Source organism: Metarhizium album, assembly GCF_000804445.1.
Source record: "Metarhizium album ARSEF 1941 chromosome Unknown scaffold_1, whole genome shotgun sequence".
Classification (NCBI taxonomy): Eukaryota; Fungi; Ascomycota; class Sordariomycetes; order Hypocreales; family Clavicipitaceae; genus Metarhizium; species Metarhizium album.
This window is the reverse complement of record NW_024467575.1, coordinates 3,113,216-3,130,083: the sequence shown is the minus strand read 5'-3', so window position 1 is coordinate 3,130,083 and position 16,868 is coordinate 3,113,216. Positions and strand designations below refer to the sequence as shown.

General features: G+C 55.5%; 7 protein-coding genes across 7 annotated transcripts; 3 read left to right on the top strand and 4 right to left on the bottom strand.

Annotated features, from left to right (window-relative positions):
• Nucleotides 1–604: 604 nt before the first annotated feature.
• On the bottom strand, nt 605–2,675 carry MAM_00898 (UDP-galactopyranose mutase; the record flags this gene model as incomplete). The annotated part of the gene is made up of 5 exons (XM_040819697.1): nt 605–1,312; nt 1,387–1,812; nt 1,884–2,234; nt 2,323–2,545; nt 2,662–2,675. 5 exons carry the CDS (start codon nt 2,673–2,675, stop codon nt 605–607), a joined length of 1,722 nt encoding a protein of 573 aa, XP_040682962.1.
• Nucleotides 2,676–6,633: 3,958 nt separating this feature from the next.
• Nucleotides 6,634–8,096, top strand: MAM_00897 (DUF250 domain membrane protein; the record flags this gene model as incomplete). Its single annotated transcript, XM_040819696.1, has 4 exons — nt 6,634–6,770; nt 6,876–6,943; nt 7,031–7,662; nt 7,728–8,096. 4 exons carry the CDS (start codon nt 6,634–6,636, stop codon nt 8,094–8,096), a joined length of 1,206 nt encoding a protein of 401 aa, XP_040682961.1.
• A 1,034-nt stretch (nt 8,097–9,130) lies between these two features.
• On the bottom strand, nt 9,131–10,087 carry MAM_00896 (60S ribosomal protein L27; the record flags this gene model as incomplete). Its single annotated transcript, XM_040819695.1, has 3 exons — nt 9,131–9,168; nt 9,340–9,676; nt 10,025–10,087. 3 exons carry the CDS (start codon nt 10,085–10,087, stop codon nt 9,131–9,133), a joined length of 438 nt encoding a protein of 145 aa, XP_040682960.1.
• Nucleotides 10,088–10,371: 284 nt separating this feature from the next.
• Nucleotides 10,372–10,608, top strand: MAM_00895 (uncharacterized protein; the record flags this gene model as incomplete). Its single annotated transcript, XM_040819694.1, has 2 exons — nt 10,372–10,517; nt 10,575–10,608. 2 exons carry the CDS (start codon nt 10,372–10,374, stop codon nt 10,606–10,608), a joined length of 180 nt encoding a protein of 59 aa, XP_040682959.1.
• A 176-nt stretch (nt 10,609–10,784) lies between these two features.
• On the bottom strand, nt 10,785–11,585 carry MAM_00894 (uncharacterized protein; the record flags this gene model as incomplete). Its single annotated transcript, XM_040819693.1, has 1 exon — nt 10,785–11,585. The coding sequence occupies one exon, from the start codon at nt 11,583–11,585 to the stop codon at nt 10,785–10,787; it is 801 nt and encodes a 266-aa protein (XP_040682958.1).
• A 1,546-nt stretch (nt 11,586–13,131) lies between these two features.
• On the top strand, nt 13,132–14,361 carry MAM_00893 (4-hydroxyphenylpyruvate dioxygenase; the record flags this gene model as incomplete). Its single annotated transcript, XM_040819692.1, has 1 exon — nt 13,132–14,361. The coding sequence occupies one exon, from the start codon at nt 13,132–13,134 to the stop codon at nt 14,359–14,361; it is 1,230 nt and encodes a 409-aa protein (XP_040682957.1).
• A 655-nt stretch (nt 14,362–15,016) lies between these two features.
• On the bottom strand, nt 15,017–16,532 carry MAM_00892 (TFIIH basal transcription factor complex, subunit SSL1; the record flags this gene model as incomplete). Its single annotated transcript, XM_040819691.1, has 2 exons — nt 15,017–15,869; nt 15,952–16,532. 2 exons carry the CDS (start codon nt 16,530–16,532, stop codon nt 15,017–15,019), a joined length of 1,434 nt encoding a protein of 477 aa, XP_040682956.1.
• Nucleotides 16,533–16,868: the final 336 nt, after the last annotated feature.

Below are 16,868 nucleotides of genomic sequence, written 5' to 3'. Positions count from 1 at the left end.
AGACACTCTATGATGTCACCTGATTTGGCGCGCATGTCCTTATCGCCGCTCTTTGCCTTCCACAAAAACCAAAAATGCTTGCTTCTTTCGCAGAGTGGATGTGCTTGGTCCGGCATCGGCGCCCAACGTTTGGCATCCCACAACGTCCAGTGTACTCATTAAAACCGCCGTCAATCAATAACAATTGCCCGTTGATCCGGCTGTTTGTTCCTTGCCCCTCGGGTTCAACAAGTTCCACTTTTTTCTTCTTTGACACAGCTATTGCGTAGTCTAAATCCAGAATGGTTAAGCTCTATTCTCTCTCATCTGGACCGCGTCTATAGTTTGAAGTTTAGAAGAGATCAAATTATATGCCAAGATGCCTTGGTCGTGCGACTCCCGGTGAGATTTACTCAGCGGCTTAGCTGTCCTGGCATACCTCATGCTTCCCGTTCCCCTTGCCTGCTTTAGATATCTTGACATGACAGGGAAACCCTGTCTTGCTGTCTGTCCCCCGCATCGCATGGTTCAACTTCCTTTGCAGATTAGTTTCTTCCTAGAAAAGAGATTTATATTCCCACTGCCCTTCCATCCGTCTTTGCTCAACCGTTTCCGTTTCATTCATTTATTCGATCTGCTTGGAGGACTTGCGGCTGTGGCCGCCGTTGACAGATACCTTGGAGGAAGCACGTTCGCGGCTGGGCACGTCAGAGGTGCCGTTGGTGACGCCGTTGACAAAACCGTTGGTGCCATTGGTCACAGCAGAGCCAGCATAGTTGAATGAGTGTGCCAAGCGTCGCTCCTCGTTCTTGCGGGTGTTGACAAAGTCGGGGTAATTAAGCGTCAGTTCAACTGCGCCATTGACGACGTGGTCGACAGCCTCGACACCCAGCATGAACGAATGATCCTGGTTACCAACTTCGTATCTCCAGCTGCCAAATCGACCACGGGAGAGAATGTCCATATCCTGAAGCTTGGGCAGGACCTGCTTCAGGAGGCCCTCACGCTCCAGAGAAGGAGTGGGATAGCCGTGGTCAAAGGCGCGGTGGTAGGTGGAGACGATTTCATCTTCGGGCTTGAGCATCTCGGTGTTGATCAATCCCTGAATGCTGTCCTTGAGCAGGTTCTCAACATCAACGGGCTTCATGGAAGACTGAGAGACTTCCAGCATGATGGACCAGTAAGGACCTTCCTTGGCCTCGGAAGACGTCTTGGTGCCGTCGGCGAGGTACAGCGTGGGTAGCTTGGCGTCCTTCTGAGGCTGGTTGTAAGGCGAGTAGTTGGAGAAGATTGTTGCACGGTAGAAGGGGCAGTTGTCCTCAGGGAAGTAGAGCTACAAGGACACGGTTAGTTGCCTCGGTCAATGGAAAGCCTGGGCCAAGGAGAGACGATTTGCAGCAGACTCACCCAGCACTTGTCACCTATGCGCTCGGGGCGCTCACCACGGATGCCAACGCCAACGACGTGGGTGGTGGAGTAGAAAAGCTGCTTGGTAAGACTCATGAGCTCCTGGTTCCCCATCTTCTCAGCCAGGTGGTCGACAGCCATGGTATTCACCAGCTTGCCGTAGCCGATGGTGGTGCCGTCGGCAAAGTGGACAATCTTCTTTTCAGCGTCGACTTTGGTGACCTCACCATGCTTGCCAAAGCGCTTTTTCTCCTTGGGAAGTGTGTTGGCAACGGCGATCCAGATACCACCGGTACCATCGCGGGCGGGAAATCGAAAGGTAGCGTTGGGGCCCCAGTTTCCAGCAACCTTGTTCAGGATGACGTTCTTGGTGACGGTTTTGATATCGGGAGCAGCGACACGCTCGCCGAGCCACTCGCATTGCATCTGTTTTCGACAGAAATCAGCCTTCTGGGGGGGCGCTAATTGGCCATTTTTACACAACAATGGTGCCTTACCTTTGTGGTAGGAACGGCCCAAACCTTGTAGTTGTATGGTCGCATAAACATATCAGCAATACCCTCGCCCTGCATTCTCAGAATCCACTGGTCAAAGTCCTTGGGTTTGGTGCTGGCGACACGGCATTCCATGGCGGCGTCAATGAGACCATCAATGGCCTTGACCTGGTCCTCCTTGGGCAGGATAGAAATGTTGTTCTGGAAGGGGTAGGGGACCCAGAGTCCCTTGTAACGAACGTAGGAGATGCGCTGGTGCGTATACCAGTCATCTTCTTTGGGTAGCGCCTCGTCGAGACAGTCGTCAAAGTATTTGTAGTGGGAGAAGATGACGTGACCGCCAACATCGTACAGCTGTTGCAAGGCTGGTCAGCCAACAATTGCCGAGATCGCGGCACAAGCGTTCGAAAGTAGCGGCCGGTTCCTCGGATAGACAACTCACAAAACCCTCGTCGGTGACATCAGTACCGGCGAGACCACCAGCCTTGTCTGACGAGTCGACAATCAGCCATGAAGGACCGTTCTGCGGGTCGGGAGAGACGGAGTTAGCCATTGAGCACAGTGTGGGGATGCGAATCTGGCGCTGAGGGCTCACAATCTGATTGAGTCTCTTGGCAGCACCGAGACCAGTAGGTCCCATGCCGATGACGAGGACATCAACGTTACTGGAGGGCAATTGTTCCGTCAGTGTAAGGTCTTCCTGTGAGGTTTCGAGGCGCTCAAGGCACCGTAGGCAGTTGGAAGGGGCAAATGCAGTAGCAATCGCCAGCTTTCAACTCACATGTCGGCGCCCATGGTGGGGATCGTGATGAGGTGACGGGAGCGTAGGAGAGGAGTGGTGCAATCAATGGGGGCAACAAATAGTCACAACGAATACCTCGCCTGGGAAAGTGACTCGACGAGGCAGAATGAGCGACGAGGAGAGAGGGCGATGTCGAGGCGGCGAAAGAACACAGACGAAGGAAAGCTGGAGCGCCGACCAGTTGCAGTAGAAATGCTGCCCGTGCAAGTTAGTGGATCCTTGAACAGGCAGGATGCGGAAAAACAAAAAGGAGACATCCACGGAGAGGCTAAATTTATTTGGGATTCAAGACGGGCCAGTGGGCCAGTTTGCCCGATCCCTCTCAGTGTTTGTCCTCCCGCCCTCCAGCTCTCCGTAGGCACCGCTAACAACCTGGGCCAGCCCTGGCCAGGCTGCTGTCACGGCCACTGCCTGCCACTGCCGCTGCCACTCAAGCCCTGGGCTGGGCTTGCCGCACGCGCAGCCGGCTCAAGTCCGGTGCTGGTTATTCATTCGTCTGGTGCCCGCACAGTGGCCGTGGCGTGAGCCGGGTCCAGGGCCTCCAGGCACGACAAGCCATCGATCAAGATGCAACGATTGGACGCTGCCCCTTTTCCATCTTCATCAATTGCCACCACACACGTCACGCAATCTTTGCACCGCAGGGTGCTACCGAGTGAGTGCCGAGTGCTCCGTACGTGCTCCACGGTAAATAAAAAAAAAAACTAAAAAAAAAACATCAACTTGAAGCCAACGAGTCCAGACACCAGACGAGGGGCCCCTTGCCACCCAGTGCGAGCGTAAACAAGCTGCGGTGGGTGGACACAGCATAATCTCTCTCGCCGATCCGTCGCCAGACATCGACGGCCTGCTTTGCCGTTGCGAGCACGGAGCATTTTGCTCTTGCCTCGTCGTCAAGTTGGGGGAACGTGGATGAGCGACACGAGCTGCACCGTCGTTTGTCAGGAAGCGATCTTGGTCAATGCGGCCGTCTAATACATTCCCAGGTTCGATTGAGCAACCCGAAAACTGTCTGCCGGTGTAAGAAATACACTGTACAGAGTGCTTCTTGGACGAAATACTCGCTGCTGCTGGGCCATCAAACGCTATCAAAGAATCTAGGGCATGTACCACCAAGTACTCCGTACTCCGTAACGGCAATGACACCTCCGTGCTCTCTTTTCGCATGATGTCTGGCCATGGGCGGCGTGGCGAGCCAGGGCACGGCGTGCGCAATTTCCTGAGATGACGGTCGCCGAGACCCATCGTGGCTATCGACTACTACTCTGCTTAGTACGGAGTACGTACGTACTAGATCACCAAGGTCGTTGCTCCGGTAAATAACTAATGAGCCAAAATATCGGTAGCAGCTGTCATGCAACTGGGTTAGCACAGGATAAGCGCGTTCTTGCGTCGACCGCCTTTGCCACTGTTGTTTGAACTTGTGAATTTGCAATCGATACCCGGTTGGTATTCGGTACGGCGTACACCAACAACGATAAACATTGCCACATGGGGCCGGAACAGGAAGGCAACCGGATCCAGAAGGCTTGTTACGCATTTGCACTTCTTTCATCCGTACTCCTCATCTAGTGGTTGCATTCAGATGAACCGCATCAGTGGTGGTGTTTGCTTCATCAGTGCTGTTTATCACATCTCGCATGCGTCCATGCAGTGGGCCGTAATACTCGGTGTTGTCCTGTACGGAGTACTCGGTAGTCGTACGTAGATTGCGCTGGTGAGCGATGAGCCCAACTCGCCTCCCGCACGGCTATCTACATCCAGTGCAACGGAGATGCCTCTCGTCTCGTCTCGTCTCGTCTTGTCCGTCTCGTCCGTCTCGCCACCCTGATCCGTGGTACAGGGACGAACCGAGCCCAGACCAGACCGGACTACGTCCCTCTATCAAACAGCTTGTCGGTGCGACGTGATAGAATTGACTCGAGATCGTCAGGTGTTGACCTAAGACGTAACAGGGAGGTGAGAGATGGGTTTCATTTCTCAGGCAAGATTGCACGACCACGGCTGCAGCGTCACTTTGAGCCACTGGGTTCCCTGATGAAGCTCACCCATGCTGCGGTTTTATTGTCCACCATGAAATCCTGAAACAATGGGCAGATCAAGATCGTCCTTGTGCCGTGGGTCTCAACTTGGGTGGTGGTTCATTCGTCCATTCCTTGTTGATGGGTCCGACTTTATCCGTCGTCGGTTATTACAAGTTGCAACCTACCCGACTGCCAGCGATAAAGGGGCAAAAGGCCATTCGCCCGTCCCTTGGTAGTTTGTCCGTAAGGGTCGCGATGGAGACGGGCGCTGGGGCTGCTGAAGCCGTCAACGCCCACAGAAAAGGCCCGGGGGGGGCTCGGACAAGACGGCGGCACGATGACTGTGCGCTGGAGGTTTGCCAGTTGTGATTCCCAGGGCACCACCAGAAAAGGTGAATCGAGGATCCGGAGCAGAAGGACACTGTTTCCGCCTCTACTCAAAGCGGTTCCATGGGGGGGTCTTCTCATGATGCAAGCGGATTCTCGCGGACTACGAACTTCATTCGGGACCCGGCACGGAGTACGTAGACCGTCCTCAAAACTAGTAGATTCAAATTCTAGAACGCGCCGGCAAGGCGATTGTCGGACTCGATGCCTGCTGGAGCAAAACCCGCAAAGTTCTCAGGTCGGCACAAAGTGGTAGTGTGCAAATCTTTCCCGCTACGGAGTACGGAGTACAGGGGCGGACGGTTAACGGTTCGAGATGCATACTAATGGCTTGAAGCACCCGGATATTACGACTGTGGAACCATGTATGCATGCATGTTCATCGCCAAGCTTCGTCGTCAAGGACTGGGCACATGCTAGGCAGTAGGGTACGGAGTAGGAACTCGCGGGAAAGATGAAGCTTGGCATGCTCGTGGCTGCGAGCCCCTGCGAGCCGCTGGTGTGCTCCCTGTCAAAAAGCTAAGCTGCGGGCAACAAGACGGAAATGTGGCGGTTTCGGCATATTTCGAGTGGCTTCCCGCTGCCTGCCTGCCGCCTTTTTCTGATGCCAGGCGAGGCTTCTGGTCTCCCCGTCACCCCCAGATGATGTCGGCGTTGCGCCGTACTCCGTATGTGCCTCAACGTGGGGGGCATTCGGCGGTGTGATTCGACACTCACCCACCAGTGAGTCGACCGTTTGCGAGCTTGAGGGCTTCTCGTCCATGGCGCGCGTCTCCAGCGGATTCAATTCCAACACCCACACCACCGTGATCCAGCACCGTTTCGCTACTGCGTCCCGACTCCTGACTACTACGTAGTACTCAAGGACCTGGGTAGAACTAGTCCGTACTACGAGAACTACTCTGCAGCACTGGCCGAGTTCGAGGATGAGTGCGCCGTGGTACTCCGTACTCTCTGTACAGGGTAGAGGCGCACCTGGGCCGTCTCAGCTGCTGGCCTAGTAAGTAAGTACTTAAGTACCGACTTACCACCGACGCAAGGTACTTCTGCCCTGTGCCGAGTGCTAAACGCCTACGCCACACGCCACACGCTCCATTCCCGGCCACTATAACATAACCTTCCATGGTTTCCCGTCACGCCTCTCCCCCTCACCCATCTCGGTGCCAATTAATGCTTTCCTTACCAGCCCTAGCCTAACGCGCTCCTCAATTCACCGTCCTCGCCCGATTCCCTGCTTTCGCCTTGTCAGGAATCGAAACCTTGGATTCCACTCTTCTTGATCGAGGCCTCTTTTCATTCTCTTCTTCTTGTTCTGTCGAAGCCTCGTCAATTGCATAATACCGCCCCCCCCCCCCCTTTTTTTTTTCCCCTTACTGTTTTTTTCCCTCCCCACCCCGAGCTAGCAGTTTTCTTGGACACCACAGTCCGGCCGCTCGTTTTGCGCGTCACCTCAGACTCGACTCCTCAACAACCACTACGATCTTGCCCGCTCCTAGAGAAAAAATCATACACTTCTCAGCGCCATCAACAAGTATTCATCATGTCCGAGGAAAAGTCTCGCGTTTCTGGCGAGATTGCCCGCGCGGAATCCTCATCGCCTGTCTTGCCCACGGTCAATCCTGCGGTTGAAAAGCCCCAGCCGCCCAAGTCTGCGGTTCATCCTGCCTTCTACGTAATGTAAGACGACAAATGATTCCTTGGCCGACGAGTGCAAGGGCAAATACGCCCCTCGACGCAATGCCTCGGCCGCCCGTATCGCGGCGCTAACACGATTGCTACCAGTGTCTGGATTGGCTTCAGTTCGTCGGTTATTCTGTTCAACAAATGGGTTCTGGACACGTTGAACTTCCGTATGTTTTCAATTTCTGCCAACAGACGCCTGGTCGTGTCGGGCTCAGCAATACAGACAAGTTGTGCTAATGGGAGTCGTCTTCCAGGTTACCCCGTTATCCTGACCACCTACCACATGGCCTTTGCGACTGTCGCTACACAGCTCATGGCTCGCTTCACCCCTCTTCTGGATGGCCGAAAGACCGTCAAGATGACTGGCCGCGTCTATCTCCGTGCGGTTGTGCCCATCGGCCTGTTCTTCAGCCTGAGTCTGATCTGTGGAAACTTGACCTACCTGTACCTCTCGGTCGCTTTCATCCAGATGCTCAAGGCCACCACTCCCGTCGCCGTCCTGATCGCCGGCTGGTCTCTGGGAGTCTCTCAGCCCAACCTGAAGCAGTTCCTCAACGTGTCTGCCATTGTTGTTGGTGTAATTATTGCCTCCCTTGGCGAAATCAACTTCGTCTTGATTGGTGTCTTGTACCAGATCGGCGGCATCATCTTCGAAGCTCTCCGCCTTACCATGGTCCAGCGACTTCTGAGCTCTGCCGACTTCAAGATGGACCCTCTGGTCTCCTTGTACTACTTTGCTCCCGTTTGCGCTGTCATGAACGGTGTCGTTGCTCTTCTGTGGGAAGTCCCCAAAGTCTCCATGACCGATGTCTACAATGTTGGACTCTTCACCTTTTTCCTCAACGGACTCTGCGCCTTGATGCTCAACGTGTCTGTCGTCTTCTTGGTAAGTTGTGTGTCGGCAACAGAATGGTCTGGATTGCCACAGGAGTGCTAACAGCTACCCCTTAGATCGGCAAGACTTCTGCAGTCGTCCTCACCCTTTGCGGTGTTCTCAAGGACATCATGCTTGTTGCTGCCTCCATGATGATCTGGGGCACCCCGGTCACTGCTCTCCAGTTCTTTGGTTACTCCATTGCCCTTGGCGGCATGGTTTACTATAAGCTTGGCTTCGATCAGATCAAGGGCTATATGGGCGAGGCAAATCGACAGTGGGCTGAGTTTGGGGCTCGTAAGCCTGTTCTGCGCAAGATCTCCATTATTATTCTCGCAGTCTTCATCTTCTTCTCATTATTCACTGCTTTGGCTCCCTCATACGCCTACGACCCTACTAGGCTAACCAACACGGTTGCTGGGCTCGCCAAGACAGGTGCCCATTAAACCACCAACCGCCGACACTCGATGATGTGGTAGAGCATTGGCCATTTTTATCAGCCCCATTTTCCATGGCAGGATGCTAGCGGCGTTGGTTTTGCAGAGGTATTCCCCAGCCTTTGCAGCACGCAGTTGTCAGGGTTTTTTTTTTTTTTTTTTTTTTTTTTGCAAACAATTCTTCCGCACGACCTTTTATTCCTTCTCTTGGTGTGCACCTACTTACTTTTCTTTTCACTTTTTTTCCCCCTTCGATTCTGCCATTACCTCTGGCATGGCTGTTTTCGCCGTGCAAAAATTTCAGCTTTGTGGACTCTGATTCTCAATTGGAGACATGGGAAAAGGCTCTGAACCTTTTTATTCTGTTGCAAGGGAAATGGGCGCCTCTTTGTTGCAACACGCATATACAGCAAACTTGGTGGCACCGGCGCTGGAGCGCAATATTGGGCGGAGCTTGCACGCGGACGCGGCATCATGAAAGGTCCAATCTGATGTACTTAGCAGGGCGTTTTGACCTATAGAAACGTAGAAATGAATTGATCATATCTTGACAATGCAATTTTGATGCTGAGCGACATCAGATCCATGTGAAGCGAATTGTGAAGTGAAAAGTCTCACGTGGTGGCATGTTGTGACACCATACACCAAGGCGGTGCACATAAATCAATTCGAACGATCCTTTCATATCCACAGCCCATGACAAATCGTCCCCGTCACGTCTCGTCACGCTGAAGCAAATCGCGCAACTAGCCTAGCCACAAAATTCGCAAATGGTGGTCTATTCCAGCGTCATCACTGAGCCTGGAACCCACGATGCCCGACAGCATCCCCAAAGCACCTTACAGTTTTGAACCCATAGGCCAGGCGCCTCGTGATGCATTGCCTTTTTGTTTTGCAGCCTTCCTTTCCGGTATTCACCATTTCTGTGAAGTCTTCACGAGGCAACAGGCGCACGATTGGATGCCAGAATATTGAATTTTTGCATGTGTTTTATGGAACTTGTGGATATTTTCATCGAGCCCATGACCCTTGCCAATCGCTCTTCACAGCCCGTAACCCGCCAACTCCCGGTCCGTAACGTCTAAAATCCTGCAGTCCAAAGTCAGCCATTGCTCTGCAGTGTACAAATTCACATGCCCCTTGCTTGCCCCGGGGGGTCCTGCCCCGCGCTGTACGAAAGCACGAGGGAATAGATTTTTTATTTTTTATTTTTTAAAAAAAGAGAGAGATTTAGGAAGATGGGAGGACGTACGAAGAGGGGTAAAGAACCAGCGGTTCTTGCCGCTTTTGTAGCGATCCTCCAGCACGCTCTTGACCGTCTTCTTGGCATCCTCTCGCTGTGAAACCTCCTTGAAGGTCTCGCCGGAGATGGCGCCCTTGAGGCCCTCCAGCTCGAGGGTATATCGCGTGGGCATGAGGTGGTTGTAGTTGATGACCTTGATGAAGGGCTTGATCTTGCTACGCTTCTCCTGGCGCGTCTTGGACATGCGGCGGGTTATTCTGGACGGGTAGCGCTCGATGCCTGCGACGACGGCGTGGCCGAACGGGTGAGGCTTGTTGCCGTTGTCGACGGGCTGGATGATGACGACCTGCCGTGCATGTTGCTGTCAGCTATCTCGGACTTTTTCTTTCTGCTTTGCGGGGACTGCCCGCGCTTCTGGGGGTGGGATTGAACATGTTTGGCAGCGTCTTGTAGGCAGCGTGGCGTGGCGGAGACTTTTTTGAATCGATGTCCTACGCCCTCCCTCCCTTTCTTTTTTTTCTTCTTGTTTTTTTGCTCCTCGATTGGATGTGCATCCCGTGCTGGGTTTGGGTTTCCGGTCCATCTCCATGTCTTGTGGCAATGGGATCCTGGTGGAGGGACTGGCAGCGCCTCACTGCCGGGACAAGACGCTGCGCGTGTTCTTTAGTTTTCCAAGTTTGGGCTGCAGTCGTACCTTTTTGCCGGCATATCGGCCGCGGGTGATGATGGCGACTCGGCCGACCTTGAGGAACTTCATTTTGTCCTGTGTGGTCGGTACGTGGTTGGTTGCGGGAGGAGTTCGACGTCGTGGACCGTGAAGGACGTTGGAAATTCCTGTGCAATTTTTTGGGGTTTGTGGGTTTCGCATATTTTGGGGCGAGCGAGCGCATGTGTCCCGTCACGTGATGCACCAGGGCTAGAGAGTTGTCGATGGCGGGTGTGGGGGCTGCCGGGTGCCGGACGGACCAGCTTCTCTCCCGCTCCAGCTGTACCGCCGAGGCTGAAAAGCATCTTGCAACGCCTCTCACAGAGTTTGCCACGATGCCTGCCCCCGCGTACATCATCTCGAGGGTGGCCGATCCCGTGTTTGCCGTGTTCATTGGCATGTCGGCTGCCGCGATGCGCATCAGTCGGGAGGAAAAGGCAAAGGGATACACGACCCAGCAGACCATCGACAACGGCTTGCGGTATGTAGAGTCTGCCGATTCTTGGCATCAATACAGCACTGACGTGCCGCGTCTCAGGCGTATCGGGTTTTCAAAAAAAGAGACGGCATGAATTTCTTGCATCAGCCTCGAATCAATTGAACGCCGGCTTACGACACCGAACCTATCAAACAAGCACCCCGATCCAACGGTCTAATAAATACTCCATGATAATGATAGCCTGGGAGCCCCTGGCAACGTTGCCTCTTCTCTCGTCTTTTTTTTTTTTTTTCTGTTTTGGAGACTTGTTTACTCATCAAATGATGGGCCGTATCCCCTCTTCATAGCCTCCCGAACAATCTGCCCGCATAGCTTGGCCGTAGGGTTGACGCTCACAGCCAGCCCTTTTGCGATCTGATTACCATAGCGACCACCATATGCCAGATCGTGCGAGGCAGCCTGCTCAAACTGGACACGGTTCCAGCTGGCCTCGGGTCGGCTCTCGTCGGTGTCCAGCATTCGGTCGGAGAGCAGCTTGGATGTGCGGAGGTAGATGGCGGCGCGCTGCGTGTAGGCCATGGAAAGGGTTCGTGCTGCCTGGGGCGAGATGGCGGTCGACGAGGCAGCCGGCGACAGTAAAGAGATGGATGTTTCCAAGTCTTGCAGGGCGCGGACAGCAGCCTCCTTCTTCTCGGTGGCGTCAGGCTGCTCGATCAGCGGCAACGGCAGGCCCGTGGTGGTTTCGAGCAGCATGGCATCTCCGTAGAGCCGTCGGATGATTTGGGCGCGGTTGTTGCGAGCGCTTGCGTAGTTGGGAAATTCAGAAATAAGAGTGTCCAGCTCGGCGAGGCATTGTTGATAGCCCTGTATAGCTGTTTCGTTTGTGTTCTGTGACTGGGACTCGCTGCTGGACTCCGTTTCTAGGGCCTGGATTTTGGCAATGATGGTGCGCTCCTGCTGGACCAGGCTGCCATAGTCGGCCGGGTCGGTGACGTGAGGGTCGCGAGGCAGCGACTCGTCGGTTATGACGCCAGCAGCCGGGTTGAACTCGGGGTCCTTGATCTTTTCGAGGACGTTGACGTCCCGCGTGCTCAGATTGACGTGGGTCATGGTTGGTTTCCGCTGGAGCTGGAGACACGACACGACAACTGTTTCCTAACTGAGGCTGGCAAGACTCGAGAGGAGCAAGGAAATGCCAGATTGGACGGGAAGTGGCGCGGTATGGCTACGCTTCAGGCCCGGTCTCGAATAGTCGTTTTCGATTCGAAAAATAGAGAAGTAAAGATGGAAAAAAATAATGCGCCCGGCACCATGGTCAAAGGGGAATGCCAACACTATGAATAGCGTCGGCAGCGAAACCGTTTCCCAGGCAGCCGAGACGAATCAAGGGACGGGCGGCCGTGACATGTCAGAGCCGCAGAGCAGCGGCAAAAGCGGAACTCGCCCCCCCTCACTCACCCTGCTTGGCTGGTCTGCCGCGGCAGATGCCGGCAAGACGGGCGCATCCATGCCAGATGGCGCACGTGACCCGCAGGTGTGCCGGCAACAGGCGGCTTACTTCGGCTGCGTCGTGCCGTGCGGAATGGTACCGTCACGGCGGATCTTCCGGAGGTGGAGGGGCCGCTTCGGACGGTGGAGAGCGGCTGGCTCACGGGCCAAACATTTTTGCCCGATGCGTCCTCAAGTGCTGTCTCTTGCACAGGTTGATTGATGATCTCATCTGCCTGCACGCTTTGCATGGTTCCCATGGGCTGAGCCGGAGGCTTGCGAGACCTCGTCTGCACAAGTGCGTCCTCGCAGCAGCCGAGTCTCAAACAGAAGGGGAGAGAGAGCGAGTCTGCCCAGATGCCGTCATGACCAGCGTCGGTCACAAGACGCACTTTTGGTGGTGCTCCATGCGCACTACTCAAGTACATACCACACGTAGCCTCGCTTCTAAATCAACAGAATTCCATCAATGAGACAACCGAGAGACACCGGTCGTTTTGCCCTCCGAGATTGCGTGCGTGTCACAGAAGTCGGTCGCCACCGCCAACTCGGCGGCGTTGCTGGCAACCTGTGACCCGACCCGTTGGGGCCCCCCCCCTTTACGGAGCACGACTTAGACCGTGAGATGCCATGCGCGGGCCATTTCCGGGGCCAGACTGGCAGAGGGAGCGACGGAGCGAGGGAGGCGGGAACCAATCTTGCGCCAGAGGATACGTCTTACCACCGCAACCACCGCAAGCACGGGAGGGGGTAGCAAGAAGGGGAAAGAAAGGAGGTAAAAACCGAGTTGGAAAAAGCACACTGACGTATGGAAACCCGGGGCTTGGGATTCCGATATTAAAAGAGCTTAGCTGCCCACCGTTTGCGCGTTCAAACCTGTTCTTGTCCTTGGCATACACACACACACACACCTCTCGCATACCAACACCACGCACGTAACCCTTGTCTCTGTCGCCAAGCACGTTTTCGGTCTGTTATTTTTGGAAGTTTGACAGTCCAGAGCGCAAAATTCTCCGACGCGGACGCGGGTATTTGTTTTGGGTTTTCCCTCGTCTGTGACGTGGACGAGTTCTCTCTCTCGTGTTGCTCGACAACCTCCAACACCACATCATCATCACCACCACCACCATCATCATCACACACACTCACACACAGTCAAAGCGCAGCCATGGCTCCGTCAGCAGTCTCCCCCCTGCGACGGCCCGTCGACTCCGGGGCCGCGCAGCCTCCGCCCGGCAACTTCACGGGCTACGACCACGTAACGTGGTGGGTGGGCAACGCCAAACAAGCAGCAGCCTACTACGTCAACCTCTTTGGCTTCGAGCACGTTGCCTACCGGGGCCTGGAGACGGGCAGCCGGTACTTCGCGTCGTACGTGGTGGCCAACAACGACGTACGCTTCGTCTTCACGTCGCCGCTGCGCTCGGCCGCGCACCTCGAGGCCTCGGAGCCCATCGAGGCCTCGGAAAAGGCGCTCCTGTCAGCCATGTACGCGCACCTGGAGCGGCACGGCGACGCCGTCAAGGACGTAGCCTTTGAGGTGGACAACGTCGAGGGCGTCTACCACAAGGCCGTCAAGGAGGGCGCCGCGGCCGTGCAGCCGCCGCAGCGCCTCGACGACGGCGAGCACGGCTCCGTGACGACGGCCGTGATCCGCACCTACGGCGACACGACGCACACCCTCATCAGCCGCGGCGCCTACTCGGGCCCCTTCCTCCCCGGCTTCAGGGCCGGGCTCAAGCGGTCGACGGCCAGCGTGGCCCTGCCCCGCGTGCGCCTCGCCCGCGTCGACCACTGCGTCGGCAACCAGGGCTGGGACGAGATGGCCTCGGCCTGCGCCTTCTACGAGCGCTGCCTGTCCTTCCACCGCTTCTGGTCCGTCGACGACAAGCAGATCTGCACCGAGTTCTCGGCCCTGTCGTCCATCGTCATGGCCTCCCCCAACAACCTCGTCAAGATGCCCATCAACGAGCCCGCGCCCGGCAAGAAGAAGTCCCAGATCGAGGAGTACGTCATCTTCAACGCCGGCCCGGGCGTCCAGCACATCGCCCTGCTGACCGACGACATCGTCGCCGCCGTCACCGCCCTCCGCGCCCGCGGCGTCGACTTCATCAACGTCCCGTCCACCTACTACGACACCATGCGCCAGCGCCTCAAGACGGACCGCCGCAGCTGGCACCTCGCCGAGGACCTGGACACCATCCAGCGCCTCAACATCCTCATCGACTACGACGAGGGCGGCTACCTGCTGCAGCTCTTCACCAAGCCCCTGATGGACCGTCCCACCGTCTTTATCGAGATCATCCAGCGCAATCACTTTGACGGCTTTGGCGCCGGCAACTTCAAGAGTCTGTTCGAGGCCATTGAGCGCGAGCAGGCCGAGAGGGGAAACCTGTAGGCTGTTTCGGGTCCCGGAGGAAAAGTTGAACAAGACGAGAGGAGAGAAGGGAGGCGGAACGAGTAAGCCGGAAAGCACGTTATTTTTTTGTCGCATGGACACCATGTGAACGCTGGGCATGCAGCTGATTTTTCTTTTCTTTTCTTTTTTTTTTTTTGCCCTTCTCTCAATGCGTGCTGGGAGGAGTCATCGTCTGACTAATCATGCATGGAAATCGAATGAGCCCACGACCAACTCATGTCTCTCGCGCCTTGGTTGTTGACTCTGCTTTGCGGTGGCATGAGGCGCTATTTAGCAAGAAGACTTGGAAGCTTGCAGGTTGGAATTTTCAAATTTTTTCCAAAAATAAAAAAAATTACAATTGAAACTCGGAATGACCAAAATATGGTATGTATGCGAGGTGCGCCATCCTGTGGGCGAAACGTCAAAAAGTCTCTCCGTAGTCGGTCTGTTTTCCAAAAGACACTTTTGCTCCCCCCCTTCCCATTCCCATTCCCATTCCCTTGTTCCACACGCCAAAATGTACATCGCTTCAAATGATAAAGCCACGCTATACGTCGTAGTAAATATGAGAAAGGGAAAGATCAAATTCCCCCTCCCTCCAACCTCTGGCTCGCCGTACATTTCTACAAGCAAGAGGATCTACCAGGTCCTCCTACGTGCCCACCTCTATCGCCCCGTTTGTCTGTTGACCGTGACCGTGACCGTGACCGTTGCCGTTTACTGCCGCCGGCACGTCATTGTGGACGACGCTCTGGCATCCCGGACAGTTGTGAATCACTTCGTGTGCAAAGACGTCGCAGTCGATGCAAAAGTGGTTGCCGCAGACTTCACAGGCATACCTCCCGCTCTCACTGACTCCCTTGGCTTTCGAATGGCGGGTGTCGTCTTTGGGCTTCTCTGCCCCATCAACCTTCTTCTTTGGCGGGTCGGGAAAATGACCCAGACACGAGAAGCAGGCCGTTGACCTTGCCGCCTCGGCCCAGGACACCTCAACCCAGTTTCTGAGAGGGAAGAGATGGTGATACGACCGAGCCAGGTGCGTGGACAGGAGCAGCGTGAGCCCGCAGGCGGGGCATTCGGCAGGCAATCGGCAGACACGCGCCGAACATCTCGTACAGTTGTATCCCTCCCTGAGTGGTTTGCTGTGACAGGCGCAGAAGCTGATGGCTCCGCCCGGTGCGAGTGTCCGCGACGGGAACCCCATCATCAGCAAGCTCGCCGTGTTTTGTTCCGCCGTCCTCGTCACGGGCGGCGTGGTGCCGGCGAGGAACAGGTCTCTGAAGTGAACTTCATCCAAGGCGACATTGTACTGGGTGTCGTCGCCAGCATTTGTTCTGGAGCACAGGTCCGCACAAATAGCCACCTGGGCCGAGAGGCCGACGATGGAAACTCGGATCTTGTCCGTCACAAGACTGGCAATTGTCTCGTGGATATCTCCCGGATCGCTCGACAGCAGTGCGCCGTAAATAATGCGGACTTCTCGAGTCCCGTGTGACGGCGTGTGGCTGTATTCGGGTTGAGGAAAAAAGTCAGCACGTACGTGGCTCTCGCTGCTGGACGTTGCAGCAGCGCAAAGAACCAACTCACAAGAGCGCACCGCGACACATCTCCAGCGCATTCTGCAGACTAGGGTTGCCCTGAGGATCTTGCCCCTCCACGGCCTTGAGGCGCTCCATGTGCTCTGCGGGATTCCCGCTCAAGTCGCTGATTCTGACGGCGACGCCATCCCTCATGCCAATGATGCCCAGCTGCGAAATGGGGTTCTGCTCAAAGTACTCCTTGACGAACGCCAGTGCGTGGCTGATGGTCAGCCGGTACCGTGTGGGAAGTAAATCCTTCTCCGCCATGGCAAATGACATGTCGAGCACCAGAATCATGTGCCGTATAATGCCTCGCTGGAGCGGTGTCGTGTCGCGCATCAGCCGGCGGCGCTTCTCGGCTTCCAGCAGCGTCAGGCTGAGTATGCCATCTTGGTCCTCCTCGGGCAGATTCGTTTCCCACGTTCTTTTGGACTTTTCCCAAGCCTGCTCGCCGTTTCGCTTCTGCTTTCGCTTCGGCCGAGACGGCTTGCTGCGGACCGAAGGGCCCTCGTCGTCGGTGACTTGGTGGTCGACGAGCTCATCGTCCGACATGTCGTCGGCGACGAACTCGCCATCGGAATCGGCCATGGCGGGTGGGTGGGCTGGAAACGCTCCTTCCAAATCGCAGTCGTTTTTTTTCTTTTTTTTTCGGTCCTTATTTGTTTTCTTGGAAGATGAATCGAGCCTGCTCGGCCCGCATTCGCTGCCCGCGGGCTGCGTTGGTCGTGGGCAAGGTCGTGATGAAGGGGAAGGAGCAGGGCGAGGCTGCCATGTGTGAAGGTCGAATGAAGCCTGGCTCGTGCTCCACCGATACGGCGAGCTTCATCCAGCCACCAATCAATTGATAGCACCGGGAAGCAGTAGCCCAGTGACACCATTGTTTCACACACAAACATTGGCGCACGCGCAACGCCATCATCTTGC